Source organism: Myodes glareolus, chromosome 21 (assembly GCF_982192425.1).
Source record: "Myodes glareolus chromosome 21, mMyoGla1.1, whole genome shotgun sequence".
NCBI classification, from domain to species: Eukaryota; Metazoa; Chordata; class Mammalia; order Rodentia; family Cricetidae; genus Myodes; species Myodes glareolus.
In genome coordinates, this window is record NC_142046.1 from 63,938,927 (window position 1) to 63,954,666 (window position 15,740).

Sequence of the window (15,740 nt, forward strand, 5' to 3'; positions counted from 1 at the left end):
GATAAGTTGACAGGGAATTTTTTCCTGTATGATAGGACTATGGCCAACTTTTGTTGTTGCTCTGTTTTCAGTGTTTAATATTCCTTAATTGTAATGCTCAAGTTACACAATAAAAATAGTCGACTAGAGTTCATTCAGTTCCCTCAGGGGTAAAAAAAAAAAGACTACAGACTGGAACCTGCTCTGGCTGGCGATGGGCAGTATGGCCACCATCTTCTCTGTCTTGAAGAAAACACACAGCCCTTCACCAGACAGGCAGTCACTGGACCAGCAGAAACTGATACTTCCGTCAACCTTGGAAAACACGCAAGGGCTGCTGAGCTACTCCCTTGAGGATTATTTTCCTTTCCCTGTGTGCCTGTCATAGAGGGTGAACTGTAGAGGTTGTGCAGTCAGGAAACTTGAGACTGAAAGGTCATAGGAACAGACTGGAAGGAATCTTTCCTGGACAGGAAAGCCTATACAGATTAAAAAGGAAAGAGAGAAACTAAATAGGTATTTGTTTGCTTTCATCCAGAGGTTGGCTAATCCATACTCGAAGTTCATTAAGGTATCTATACTCAAGAATTTTGTCTAGCAATCCAGAAAGCAAAAAAGGCTTTAGACAATGACAATTAGAAAATTTTCAGGAACACGTTTTTTCAATTAAGTATTTCAATTAAGTATTCAATTCATGTATGCTTGGAGAAAATGTACTTACAATCAGTACTACCATACAAGGGTTAGTATTTTCATCTTAAAATGTTTTGAGAGGGGCTGCAGAGATGGCTCAGCAGTTAAGAGCACCTGCAGCTCTTACAGAGGACCTACTTGGCCATTTGTCTACGCTTCCAGTCTAGAAACTGATACTGGATGCCTCAGACAATGCACACATGAGATACAAAGACATGCATGCATACATTCAAAACTCCCATACACACACAATAAGAATAAATTTTAAAACATTACATTGAGAACCCTGTATAGGAAAAGGTATAGATCATGATCGCAGACCCAAAACGTGTCATAGACCTTTGTCTGTGCAGCTGATGGTTTATTATCCTCTGTATTTCAGTACGCTGGTTAGCTTTAATAGAAGAATGGGATTTTAGCAATCAGAGAAACAGTAGAATATGGGTGAGAGCACACAAATCAGAATATTTCTAGTCTATCTGGAAGAGTATTCTAGAAAGTCTAGAATAACTAAAGAACAGAACACAACAAAGAGGATGATAGAGAGTAAAACTGGAAAAGCGGATTTAGGAAATGCACAGAGAACTACAGGCAACTGAAGAGGTCTGGAAATGAGAAGGAGGTCTTCCCCAGGGAGGTCTCGGCAGCAAGCGTGTTTACCCTGTGAAATATGTCACCGTACCCGTGGTTTAAATTTCAGCCTCTCCTGACAGTCTGTAAGATCTCCTCACTGAAGCCCTTCCCCTACCTGCCAGTTACATCTCCAAAGAACAAAACCGCCATCATGTTTTCATTCTTCCGTTTCCAGGTTCTATTACAATTCCCATCAGCCAGGCAGTCGAATTTACAAATTTCACTTAAACTAGAAAATACGCAAATCTGTACCTTGGGTCATAAGGGTGGGCAGACAGGTATTTAATGCCTCCAGTGATCGCAAATCAAATCCAGAGACACAAAAGATGAAATTTTATTTGGTTAAGTACGCTTTGATTTTATGAGCACTGTGTATTAATTCAGATAACTATAATGAAGTAAGACTCTTCAGTTCAAGGTTACAACCTGAGTTGAACTAAAACTATAATAAAAGATGCACTAACAGGTATCTTTGGGCTACTTCTTATATCTCTTAGGTGAATATGGATCAGTGTTGTCATCACCAAGATAGTCTTAAAAATCAATATTCTTGTTAATGACAACACAGGATGAAGAGTTTTACAAATACTGCAGGATTTTAAATACTTTATGACTTACTGCATTCCACACGTAGCTAAGAAAGAACTGGAGGCTTCGAGAAGCTGCCTGCTTTTTTTTTTTCCGACATGCAAAACAAGTCGGGAAATTACAGAACTAAAATTAAACTCAAATTCCACTCAGAAAGTCCGTGTCCTTGCCCATCCTGAGACAGCACTCTAAAGCTAAGTAGAAAATACTTCTAGACTTACTGAGCAAATATTTCAGTAATGTGATCAGATAAAGTTGGTGTAGCTTCATTATTTCTAACCCCTAAATCCCTTCTTCTCATCAATTGCCAAACAAAGAGACCCCAAATGTGTTGATGCACTGTCACGTGTGTGAATTGGTGTTCATCAAGTCTGAACAGGGGAAAGGTGCCGAACTAAAACAGAAAGCCCTAATAAGGCGACTGGAAAATGGCCCTGGGCAGCAGTGCTGAGCCAAATAGCTCTCCAGCACCTGAAGGCAGGAATCATTAGGTTGGCATGTTCCACTGGCCTCATTCTGGAAATCACTGAACACAGCCAGGCCTTTATGTCTCCGTAATCAGATGCATACCAGTGAGCAAGCTCCTGGTGTTCACATAACTGGGAGCAGAGCCCCATGGAGTTGCAAAAGGTAGACCTGGGGCTCTTTCACGGGTGCTTCTCACTTCACTTCTGCAGAGTTCATCCAATCTTTACAGAGAAAGGCGACGCTCGGAGAATTAAGACGGAGTAGCGCAGATTTTTCTAAACTAGTTCTTAATCCTCGTCTATCTTTTGGCTGTCCATACAAAATTCGTATTCCAATATGGATTTTCCTACTGTTTTAAGAACAAAAAATCTTAACAAATTAGTAGCGCTGGTTAGTAGTCTGGTCGGTATTAATATGCAACTAGGTTTTTGGTGTAGCCCTATAATTGTCACAAACTTAAATTTCTATGATTTTATTCGGTACAGATGTCATTTAAACGAATTGGGTTGACCCAGTGATGCTGTCCATTTCGTCTCTAGTAAGAGTATCTGCTGACATTTGAGAAACACCTCTCTGGAGGGCTCTGTCTGGGGCAGCCGTGGTCTTTGATTAGACTCAGATTGCCTGTGACGAGATCTGCCAGGTAGGCAGGGTGACAGCTGTGACCCTGGCAGAGGAAGCGCCACATTCTTGCTCCGTGCCAGCGCTCCTGCCAGGAAGAAGAAGGCCCGGTGTGAGCTCAGCTAATGCTGTCTATTTCTGGAAAGCCAGCTCGCCAGGGTGTCTGCACACACCACCAGATTTACTATGCGGGAATACGTAGGATGAGATACACTCCAGGCTTCTCGGTGAGTGTCCATTTGAAGGCCACCACACTTGCTTCCGACCGTGTGTGCTTGTTGATGAAATGAAGCTTACAGCGCTGTCCACAGAGTTCATGATGTATGCACTCATGGGGTATGCATTTAAATGTGTAATTCTCTAGTTGGTAGGGGGATGTTTTCCCAGAAATTTCACATGACTGCAATATTCCTCTGTGTGAGATCACTATCTTCCAAGAGAACAAAGAAGTGAAAATATTCTATTGCGGATCTCTAACATAAACACGTCAGCAGTGACACTCTGAATATCGAATAGCTTCTCTGTCAACATTATTCCTCTTCCAGAAGGCCAATGACAATGATATATATATACACATATGTACGTGCATGTATATATAATTACATATGTATTTATTTCTTTTCCACCATTTTCTATGTATGTGGAGCTTGACCCCAGGTTATATGTTAGATAGAGTCAGGAGAGAGTTTCACGTGGCCACAGGGTCTTCTTTATTACATCTAATAATTCTCCCTTGACCTGGAGGCTGGCATGAAGCAGTATAGCCCTGGATTAGTACTTGGGTGCTTGCTTTCTCATTCAGAGATCAAATGCTGGAGATTGATTAGCAGTAGGCTTTTGAAGTCTACCCAAAGATGAGTTTTTTCAAAATATCATAAAGGTGGTGGAGTCCCAAGGCCACTGTTAAGAGATGATGTACAGAGGCAAAGTGGGCTGTGAGAATTTGGAAAATAATTTTTTTTCCAAGAACAGCCAAGTCTACCCCCAAAGACCCAGAACCAATATGATTAGTCTTTCTTTCCTAGTTAGAAGTTTAAAGCTAGACATAGTAAAAAGACTACGTTGTGAATGCTAATATCAAAAATTTATTAATTACGAGTATAAAAACATCAAGTATACTCTCTAAATATTACGTAAACCCAAAGGCAACGCATAATAGAATATACAGAAAATGCTCTCTAACCCTAAAACTAAGAAATGTGAGTACGTGAAGGCAGAAGATGTTCAGAAAGACTCGGTAAGTACAATCAGCGTTCTTCCAACCACCATTGGTTCCTTCTTTTGTAACTGTGGATCATAAAATTAATAAATGAAACATGTAAGTCGCCTATCATATGCTCACCACTGGGGCAAATGCTGGAATGGAGGCACCTGATCAATGACCGTACTCAAAACCTTGTAGCATAGTAACTTGAGCAGAGCAAGCACATCAAGTGACAGACATGCTGAATGAATCAGACTGGGTGGCCAGAGTCAAAGCAGAGGAAGGAGGCTTCTATCCAGTAGTGCGTCCATAGACAAGAAGACAAGCGGGCCAGTGAATATCGGTTGGGAAAAAAATACATAGACTGTTCCGCGGAATGAACACAGACACTTGTGATGGAGAGTAATCACAATGGGCAGAAGGTCTTGTATTTAAAAGCCAGTTTGTTAAAAATCTAGGATAGGCAAAAAGCTAACAGAAAATGCTGACAAATTCAAATGAAGTAATGAGGCCAAGCTAAAACAAGCGAAGACTGCATCATACACACATTTTTACACATTAATACACAGAAGCCCGACTTCAAAGCACATTTTAAAAGAGATTAAGGAAATGATTACCTTTATGACATTTAAGTGCCTTAAATTCATCAAATATCTATGTTTTACCATACTCTCAAATAATAAAATCATTATTTTTTAAAAGATAATGCTAACATGCATCCACTTCTATTGTTAGCATAATATACTCATAAAATAATAATAAAAGCAGGGCAGTGGTGGCACACACCTTTAATCCCAGCACTCAGGAGGCAAAGGGAGGCGAATCTCAGTGAGTTCAAGGCCAGCCTAGTCTACAAAGTGAATTCCAGAACAGTGAGGACTGTTACACAGAGAAACCCTGTCTCAAAAAACCAAAAATAATAACAATAGTAATGATAATAATATTCTTACCCCAACGGATGGATGCTTCGGTAGTTTGGGGAATCAAAGTGTTATTTACAATATTTTGTTCGGGTACATAGTTGCCCATCGGTAACTCATTCACTGAGAAAAAAAACAACAACACAAGCAATTACAATCTGAAAACAGAATTTCGTATCTTTATGTACCAGCAAATGCAACTGTTGGCTTAAGAACAGCAGACTTCTATTGCTTAGGGTCTTAGCTGGGATCATCCTTATGGATTTCTGGGAATGTCTCTAGTGCCAGGAGAAGGTGCCCAAAATGGCTTTCCCTGTAGTCAGATTGATAAATATCTTAAATGTCATCATAGAACCTTCATCCAGCAACTGATGGAAACAGAGGCAGGGACCCACGGCGGAGCACTGGGCTGAGCTCCCAAAGTCCAGCTGAAGAGTGGAAGGAATAACAATGTGAGCAAAGAGGTCAAGACCATGATGGGGACACCCACTGAAACAGTCTACCTGAGCTAATGGGAGCTCACCAACTCCAGCCTGACAGGGAAGGAACCAGAATATGACCAAACTAGTCCCTCTGAATGTGAGTGACAGTTGTATGGCTGGAGCAGACTGTGGGGCCACTGGCAGTGGCACCAGGATTTATCCCTACTGCATGTACTGACTTTTGGGAACCCATTCTGTAGATGGATACCTTGCTCAGCCTGGATACAGTGGGGAGGGCCTTGGACCTTCCCCAAAGCAATGTGCCTTACCCTCTCTGAGGAGTGGATGGGGGGTGAGGAGGGACAAGTGGAGGGAATGGCAGGAGGGAGGGATTGGGAACTGGGATTGGTATGTAAAATGAAAAAAGATGGTTTGTTCTCTTTTTTAAAAACTTAAATAAAAAGAACAGTAGACTTGTTGGAATCTGGTCCCCCTGCAATTCTAAATTAGCAAACGAGGAGTTTTAAACACATACGCAAGTTAAGATTTCCACTAGTAAATTTGTAGCTAGTGACCAAAATCCTGCAACAGTCCATGTATACGGTTGCCCTTTATTATTTTATGAGTAATTATTAACCTCATATTTCATAAGAATAAGAGATCTCAGTAGTCCTGCCATTGTGCTGTGTGTAGACCGCAGTCCTCTGAGGAGAGACAGTGAGCCACCATGTCTGAGAACGTTATGGGGTTTAGGGGAACTGTAGAGATGCCTTAATTATCTGTATTTATTTTTTTAACACAGTTGGGAATCTCTTTTAGACCTAGTTTCTGTTTGTGCAGCTTAGCCAGAATTCGGGTACACGCTCACGGAGTCCTCATCTCAGATGACCCCTGTAGACCGCCCCAGCCAAGACGAGAAGCGAGCTCACCTGGGTCCTCACAGGTGCTCCGGCAAGCGTCCAAGGTCTCAAAGTTGTTCTGGTTGCCTAAGCACCCACCGTACTTGAATTGTTCGCACTGCTTTGACTGGTTGTTGTAAAAATACCTAGTAATGAGGCCTCGGCAGATTCCAGGATCCTCTTCCAAGAAGCAGAAATTTGGCTTCCCTAAAAGCGACAAAATACATCAGGAAGAAATACCCTTCTTTTGTTATTATCATTTAGCTATTTTAATGAAATTTATAATCAACATATTTAGAAGATAAATTTAAAACCAATTTTAAAAGGTTAAAGGTTAAACCAGAAGGTAATGGTTATCTCATTAAAAATAAATAAAATGGCTCAATTTAAAACTGAACCATTATCTAACCCTTTGGGTACTTGGAATAAGGAAGATGAAACTATTTCTTTATATTATTTATCTGGTATTTCAGTTCTAAATTTCTTTTATGAGATTACAGGGAATTATTATCAACATTTTCATGAACCAATAAAATAAAGGATGGTGGGTTGATACATGCTGACCTTGCTTTAGAAGTACAAAATACTGTGGTAAGTTTTGCTTTAATAATTTCTATTAAGTTTAATGCACTGATATTAAAGAAAAGTCGACTGAAGTGTTGGGGATCTGGGGATGGAGTACTGTGTTAGTTCTTTAAGACTGCTAGAGAGGCTTTAAACCTTAGAAAGGATCTTAGGGCTACAGAAGTTGGCCTGGCTATTCTTGGAAGTTCCTGAATTCTTATGCTGGAATTAATATCTGTGCTCAGTATGTCACCCTCCGCTGTTGGGTCTCTCCCTCCCTCCCCACCCTCTCTTTTCTTCTTCTTCCAAGCATTGGGCTGGACCAACAATGTAGAGGCAGAAAGGAAATACATGTTCAGGGATTAGAAGGACTTTTGCAAAGCCTAACAGCCTTCCTTTGATCACGCTCCAAAACAGGCTAGACACAGCTGTCACAAAAGCTGCAATATTGTGACCTACATTACAGTCTCTATCTACATGCATACTGTGAAGAGAATCGAGTTAGTTTTCAAATGTATTTATGCTCAAAAGTCTTACTGTGCTTGAATATTTTGGACAAGGTTCCAGTTCCTCCAATTTCTCCTATAAATATATTTCTGTGGTAATAGAATGAACTATGATACCCTTCCATGTCTTAAAGCAACTTCTTTTTTTTATATCAGGAAGTCGGTGCTCACAAGTGCTCTACTATCTAAAGAGTGTGTATTCCATGTACTTCAGGCACAGAGCCCAGAGTCCCCTAAGCTGGAAGTGGCCTGAAAGTCTCCTCCCTGAGGGATAGTTCTCAGAGTACCAGAAGGCACCATTCAAGCTTCAAGGGAGAGAGGTGACCAACAGTCCTCCCCAGCTATAACACCTATAAACAAAAATGACCGGGATGACACAATGACCCTAAGACTGCAATCGAGGCATACATATCTTGACAGTGAACAACAGCTGTGTGAGAAACAGACTCCATGAAAGAGCACACCGTTTAGTTATCCAGTGCCAAATGGCAGGCCCTGGAAACATACAGAAACATAAACGTGTATACATATGTATATAAGTACATACATATGTGTGTTACATTATACAAATTGATCAGATTGTACTTATGCACTTATGACTATATATTATGTATTTTGAAACACATATCATATGTTTGTTATGAGATTGTGCCTCATAGGAAGGTCAGAAGGCTATACTCAAAGTCTCACCAACATGATATGTATATATCAGCAATTAACGAAAATAACAGCCATGAATTTGAGGCAGACCAAGGAAGTATATATAGGAAGGTTTGGAAGGAGGAAAAGGTGTGGTTATATTATAATCTCAGTAAATAGAAGAAATGAAACAAGAGCATCTCATTAATGTTAGGAAGAGCCACAGCAGTGGCAGAGCTGAAGAGGAATCCACAATTTAAAAGTCCTTATTAAAATATCATTTTAGTAAAGAATAAAAACCTGTTTTCTATAACTTCTCAACATGTAAATGGGAAGTTAACTTTGTTTCTTGTTGTCTCTTAAAGTAAATGTCGGTGAAATTCTTATGTTGTATGAACCTCGTAGAAGAGAAAGTGGGAAGTACACTTGAACACATTGGCACAGGAGACCACTTCCTAAATATAACCCCAGCAGCACAAACACTGAGAGAAACAATTAATAAATGGTACTTCCTGAAACTGAGAAGTTTCTGTAAAGCAAAGGACACTGTCAACAAGACAAAATGACAGCCTATAGATTGGGAAAAGATCTTCACCAACCCCACATCAGACAGAGGTCTGATCTCCAAAACAGACAAAGAACTCAAGAAACTTAACAACTAAAGAACAAATAATTCAATAAAAGGGGTCGAATTTCAAATGGTTGAAAGACACTTAAGGAAATGGTTAACATCCTCAGCTATCAGAGAAATGCAAATCAAAACAACTCTGAGATTCCATCTTACACATGTAAGAATGGCCAAGATCAAAAACACTGATGATAGTTTATGCTGGAGAGGATGTGGGGTAAAGGGAAGACTCCTGCATTGCTGGTGGGAGTGCAAACCGCTTTGGATATCAGTATGCAATTCCTCAGAAAATTAGGAAACAATCTACCTCAAAACCCAGCAATACCACTTTCGGGTATATACCCAAAAGATGTTCAATGATACCACAAGGACATGTGCTCAGCCTTGTTCATAGCAGCATTATTTGTCATAGCCGGAACCTGGAAACAACCTGGATGTCTCTCAACCAAACAATGGACAAGAAAATGTGGTACATTTATACAACGGAGTACTACTCAGCAGTAAAAAAAATAATAATAATAACATCTTGAAATTTCCAGGTAAATGAATAAATCTAGAAAAATAAACATATTGAGTGAGGTAGCCCAGACCCAGAAAGATAAATATAATATGTACTCACTCATAAGTGGCTTTTAGATATAAAGCAAAGAAAGCCAGTATAAACGGAGACTGATTGTTCATCTCCTGGTCACCTAGACCCAAATAATCATGCAGAAACTATATTAATTACAACACTGGATGCCAGCTTAGGCATATTCCTACCTAGCTCTTATATCTTAAATTAACCCATTTCTATTGTTCTACATTTTACTATGAGACTCGTGGTTTGTTACCTCTTACTTCTTGGGCAACTACATGGCATCTGCCTCCTTTGGCAGCTACACGGCATCTCCTTAACTTTGCCTACTCTCTCTCTCTCTCTATCTATCTATCTATCTATCTATCTATCTATATATATATATATATATATATATATATCTGTTAGGATTTCCCACCTAACTTTACTCTGCTAAGCCATTGGCCAAACAGCTTTATTCATTATCCAATAAAAACAACACATATAAAGGACATCCCACATCAAACCAACCTACAGTCCTCAACCCCAGAGAACCTAGACAACAAAGAGGATATTAAGACAGACATACATGGATGTACTTAGGAAGGAGAAAAAAGGCAAGATCTCCTAAGTAAATGGGAGTGTGGGGCTCATGGGAGAGGGCAGAAGGGGAAAGGGGAGAAAGAGAGGGGAGCGAAGAAAAATGTATAGCTCAATAAAAACAATAAAAAATAAATTCTTATGTTGTTTCCTTTTTCAAATTTAAGTAAATTTTTTAAGGGATGATAGCTTCAAGCATATACATTATGGAGTGATTAAATCTGGATAATTAATGGATCCCTCCACATGACCGTAACATGTTTAGACTGAGAACACAAGGGACATCCACTCTCTCAGCTGTCACAAGAGTTAAATACATGACTGATAACTATAGTTCATGCTATATGGTAGATTCTTTAAATGTTAATGACTCTGTGTGGTCACCTCTCCTACACACAGTCTTGGTATCAACAAAGCCACGCCTACTCTTAGACCACCCTTCCAAGACTCCATGCTGTGTATTGCCTTCAGCACGATGCTCACCAAGTCCAGCCACATTGTTGCAAGATCCAAGATTTCCTTCTTATCCATAGCCAAATAATTTCACATCGTGTGGAATATGACACATTTTCTGTCCCTTTATCTGCAGACTGAACTTCAGTTCATTCCATATAATTCTTGCAGAATACAACTTCAGTGAATGGGATGGGCAACCTTTGAGTCCCTTCTCCTTGATGTGTGCTGAGTGGTGGGGCTGATCGCTAGACGAAACCGTATCTCTATCCCTAACTTAAAATTGTGATGAGGGACATCCGTACTGTTTTCCCTGGTTGCTGTTTGGATTTAATGACAAGGAAATGACGGCCCATTTGAGTTTGGATTTGTTTCTTTGAGGGTTAGTGTTGTGTAATCATTTCCTATCATATTCCTGTCCTCGCTGTGATATGTATTTGTGTCATGTACACAAAACAGGAAAAACGGTTTTTATAAATTTTAATGTGTTAAAAGGAAGACCACATACATTCAATCTCCATTTTGATTAATTTTAGGATATAACTTTTCCTGAAATTTAAAGTAATCTTAAATATACATATTTTACGCATAAAATGAATTAATGAATGAGACATACTGCAAAAAAATATAATATAATTTATGCTAATGATCATTATTAATAAATTCTATATGGAAGCTTTTTTTCTGAGACCCCCATCAAATTACATGAATTAATTTTAGGAGAAAGTTGAGAATATACACGTGTAAAATAATGCCTACATTATCTTAAAATAAGGTCTACAAAATAAAATTAAACATAGAACAGGATTATAAATAAGGTAATTCTCCATATTCCTGAAAGTGTCATCCTCCTGGAACTACATACACTCTTTGGTAAGCGGTTCTCGGTTACGGCTGAGTAAGAATATTGCCACAAGCCATGCAGCTTCTTTCCTAGCCACAGGGATAGAATGCCAAGTTCTCTGCACGCCCACACACCATGGATTGCTTAAGACTAAGCTTTCCTCCTGAGGTAATGGCCTGAATCTTCATCGTCTTTTGATTTTCTTTTGATATCTTGTAATAGTGTCATTATCATTAAACCTGGGAATTGATTTGTCCTGTTTCAATGTTAGGAAGCATATCGACTTCAGTTTGATGGAACTTTTACTAGAGAGTAACTATAGCAACAAAACACTTCTAACACTCGTATGTTCACAGCGTTAATCTTTTTCATATTTAATACTTAAAGTGATTGTTTCTTCGATTCCAAAATCTACTTTTACATTCTACTCGTACAGTAAATATTTCCTGGCATTTAATTTTTCTCTAATTCTATGTTTTAAAAGAAATCTTAGTATTTCAACGTTGCTACTTCTGTTCACAAAAAACAAAAATCTTCAATCAGATATCTCCTCGATAGAGGGAACCATCATGGGGTTAGGGAGAAACTTGGTGCTAGGGAAATTCCTCGGAATTCACACAGACGACCCCAGCTAAGGCTCCTAGCAATAGTGGAGAGGGTGCCTGAACTGGCCTTCCCCCGTACTCAGATTAGTGACTAACTGTCATCATGGAACCTACATCCCGTAACTGATGGAAGCAGATGCGGAGACCCACAGCCAAGCATTGGGCTGAGCTTCTGGAGTCCAGCTGAAGAGAGGGAGGAGAGATCATATGAACACGGGGGTCAAGATCATGGTGGGGAAAACCACAGAGACAGCTGACCCGAGCTAGTGGAAGCTCACAGACTCTGGACTGACAGCTGAGGAACCCGCATGGGACTAAACTAGGCCCTCTGAATGTGGGTGACAGTTGTGTGACTTGATCTTGTAGGGGGTGGGGCTGGCAGTGGAGTCAGCACTTTTCCCAGGTACATGAACTGGCTTTTTAGAGCCCATTCCCTATGGTGAGATACTTTGCTCAGCCCTGATATAGGGGGTAGAGCCTTGCTACCTCAACTTGATATTTCAGACTTTGTTGACTCCCCAAGGGAGGCCTTACCCAGTCTGAGGAGTGGATGGGGGGAGCGAAAGGAGGGGGTGGGAGAAAGGGAGGGAAGGGAAACTGGGGTTGGTATGTAAAATATAAAAAAAATTAAAAATTTAAATCTTCTTTCACTTGTAGACAAACTCATTTATAAATATACTGTTTTCTTAAGTGCTAACAATAACTACAACCTTACTTAACTGGAGTACTGAACATTGTTACCAATATCAATTCAATATTTGAAGGGATATGTTTTTAAATTATAAATAATCACTTTTACTTGTTAAACAAATTGTGACTGAGTTTATTTCATTTGTTTGCTTGTTTGTTTTGTTCTTTCAAGACAGATGGATCTCCATCTTGAAAGAACACCCTGTTCTACAGAGCAAGTTCCACGACAGGCTCCAAGCTACACAGAGAAACCCTGTCTCAAAAAAAAAAAAAAAAAAATTCCCAGTGGACTCAAGAACTAAAATGAAGCAATCAAGAGCTAACTCACTGTCTGCATGTTGTTAAAACAACCTGTGTGGCTCTCAATCTTCCTGCTGCGACCCTTTAATACAGCTCCACCCGTTGTGGTGACCCCCAACCATAAAATTATTTTGTTGTTACGTCATTACAATTACATTGCAACTGCAATTTTGCTATTGTTACGAATTGTACTGCAGACATCTGATGCGCAGGATATCCAATATCCGCCCCTGTGAAAGGGTTGTTCAACCACCCACAAGAGAGTCCCCACCTGTGGGTTGAGAACAAATGGTCTAGAGAGCCCCTGACGCCAAACTCACGCAGGTGAAGCCTCCCTACTGAACAGTGTCTGCAATTTCTAAGTTTTCACTGTATCCACCAGAGGAAACATTGTTTCTGAAGCCGCATAGATTCAAAGTCAACACACAACAGCGGTCTATAAAAACGCAATATCCAGCTGTCTTAGATAAATGCTACTAATTTTCATGAAAGCGAAAGTGTACCTGCTGTGGATGTTGTCTTCACAGGCGTCTTTTTATAACCTGTAAAGAAAGTACGTCAATTAGAGGCCATCACTTAGAAGACAATATTATGAGCTTGACCTTAAACGAGAACAATTACATAACCCCATTAATATTATCCTCACACAGAATGTCTTAATGACTCGTTTATTTTTATTTATAGATGATTATAGTCATTTTTTCCCCACCACAGCCACCCACCGCTGCCTCCTTCTCCTTCTCCTCCTCCTCACCTTAGTCTTTGGGGAACTGACGGCCAGAGGCTTCTCCTCCGCCCCACACTGTAGGGACAGTGCTCGGACAGGCCGGGACAGGACAGGTCTCCCCCACCACCACTGCTGCCTACAGCCAGTCATTTGTGTTTGTTTGCTTTAGTACCGTTGTTATTTCTTGTCGTAGTGTCTATCAAATGCAGCATTTTATGAATGCTATGCAAGAACTCTACCACTGGATTGAACCTCCAGCTCACACGTCCTCTTTTAGAAATGATTTTAACTGATGGATAAAAATATAGACTTCTACATAGTGATAAGGTGTTATGTCACATTTCAATACCTGGGTATATTAAGTAATGTTGAGGTGAGGCTAAACATGTCTATCCCCTCAAATATATATCAATTCTTTTTATTGAAACCTTTTAAACTCTTCCATGCAGCTTTTGGAAGGTGTAATATCTTGCTGCCTGTAGCTCCCCTGCTATGCATCAGGATCAGGCAAAACTACCAATGATAAAATTTGTAAACATTGTTTAAAATGTTATGAAATTATGATGCAACTACAAAGTAAAAATCTTCCATTTGATAATACATTATCATGTGCTTTATAGACCTACATCAGTAAAATCAACACCAAAGCTAGGTTTGGTCAAGTTTGCACAGCATACACGAAATTTGGATTTTTTTGTAGTATTAAAATTCCAATAAGAATAACACATTTCATCCAGGCGATAGTGGTGCACACCTTTGATCCCAGCACTTGGGAGCAGAGGCAGGTGGATCTCTGTGAGTTCAAGGCCAGCCTGGTCTACAGAGCTAGTTTCCAGGACAGACTTCAAAGCTACAGAGAAACTCTGTCTTGAAAAACCAAAAAGAGAAAAAAGGAGGAGGAGGAGGAAAAGGAGGAGGAGATGTTTCTAATTCAATCTCAGACCTAGAAGTGCTAAACTGACTCACGTGGCAGAAATTTGTACATGTTAATGTATTTATCTTCTGAGCCTAACAGTCTCTGACTCATTATCTTCCAAGAAGAGTGCTTGTCCGAGTATCCTGTTTATAAAACAGGTGCAGCCAAGTCTGTATGAAAAACAATGCTTTTCCTGCCAACCCAGCTCGCAGGTAAGTTGGCTGCACTCATGTCATGGAACCTATGAAATTCTTTGTAAACTTCAGGGTCCCTTCCCTTTCCACTGTAGAGTAGACTCCAAGATGATAAATGAGGCATCATTATTTTATGATAACTGAAAAGAAAAAGCTCAAAAACAACAGCTGACTGGAAAATCTAGAAATGTAAACTGCCGCAGAGTATTTGTCTAACTGTGCAGAGATGTGCTGCATTTGTTTAACTATGTAAAGAGGTGCTGCTGTTTTACCTTGCCTGTCGGCACCTGATTGTTCTAATCAAAAGCTGAATGGCCAATAGCAAGGGGAGAGGTAGAGGCAAGAATTCCGGGTAGAGAGAGGAAGTTGGAGGAGGAATTTAGGCTCTGGGAAAGAAAGAAACAGAGACCACAGAGAGACACCAGGGGCCAACCAACAACATACAGAGGAAGCAGGAAGTAGGTCATACTGAATGAAGGAAACAGTAGAGGCCTGGAGACAAAATGTAGATGAATAGAAAACAGGTTACAACTGGTTAAAAGAGCTAGTGGGACAGGCCTAAGCTAAAGCCAAGGATTCATAATTAATAATAAGTCTCTGTGTCTCTATTTTGGAGCTGGTTGGTGGCCCAAAGAAAATTCCAACTACAGAAAACAATGGGATTTCTTGGGAAATGGTACTGTTTTTCTAGCATTGCTAAATTTGCATTTAGGCCTGGTAACCACGCAGGCTTTTGTGTCAAAAGTTTCCTGGAAACCTACCTGGTATGCATGTTTTCTTACACTCTTCCAGGGTCTCAAATCGATTCTCGTTTCCTCTGCATCCCCCGTATATAAATTCTTCACATTGTTGAGTAAGAATATTGAAAAAATAACTCCTGATCATGGCCTTGCACGGCCCATCGTCAACCTTCATTGCGCAAAATGTTTGCTTCGGTTTCATTAGTGGCAGCGCAGAATCTACAGGGTAGGAATAAGAATATCACGTTTAATTCTCTTTAAGTCTCTGCCAACACCATGACAATGTCCTTGTTGTCATCTTGTCAAATACATAGTTTTCACTCTCGATTTTTAAATAAGGAAGTTAGAACA

The 15,740-nt window shown here is 39.9% G+C and overlaps 1 protein-coding gene across 6 annotated transcripts in view; it reads right to left on the minus strand.

The window, feature by feature from the left end:
• The window catches only part of Tfpi (tissue factor pathway inhibitor), a 43,797-nt gene that overhangs the window by 6,038 nt on the left and 22,019 nt on the right, over positions 1-15,740 (minus strand). For 5 of the 6 annotated variants that reach the window (XM_048425795.3, XM_048425793.3, XM_048425791.3 and 2 more), the window contains 4 exons: positions 15,411-15,608; positions 13,316-13,354; positions 6,458-6,634; positions 5,137-5,229 (listed from right to left, as the gene is read on the minus strand). In XM_048425795.3, coding sequence (XP_048281752.2) covers positions 5,137-5,229; positions 6,458-6,634; positions 13,316-13,354; positions 15,411-15,608 — 507 coding nt within the window. Of the gene's footprint in view, positions 1-4,044; positions 4,270-5,136; positions 5,230-6,457; positions 6,635-13,315; positions 13,355-15,410; positions 15,609-15,740 lie in introns of those variants that run through there. The other variant, XM_048425796.3, reaches the window with a different exon arrangement.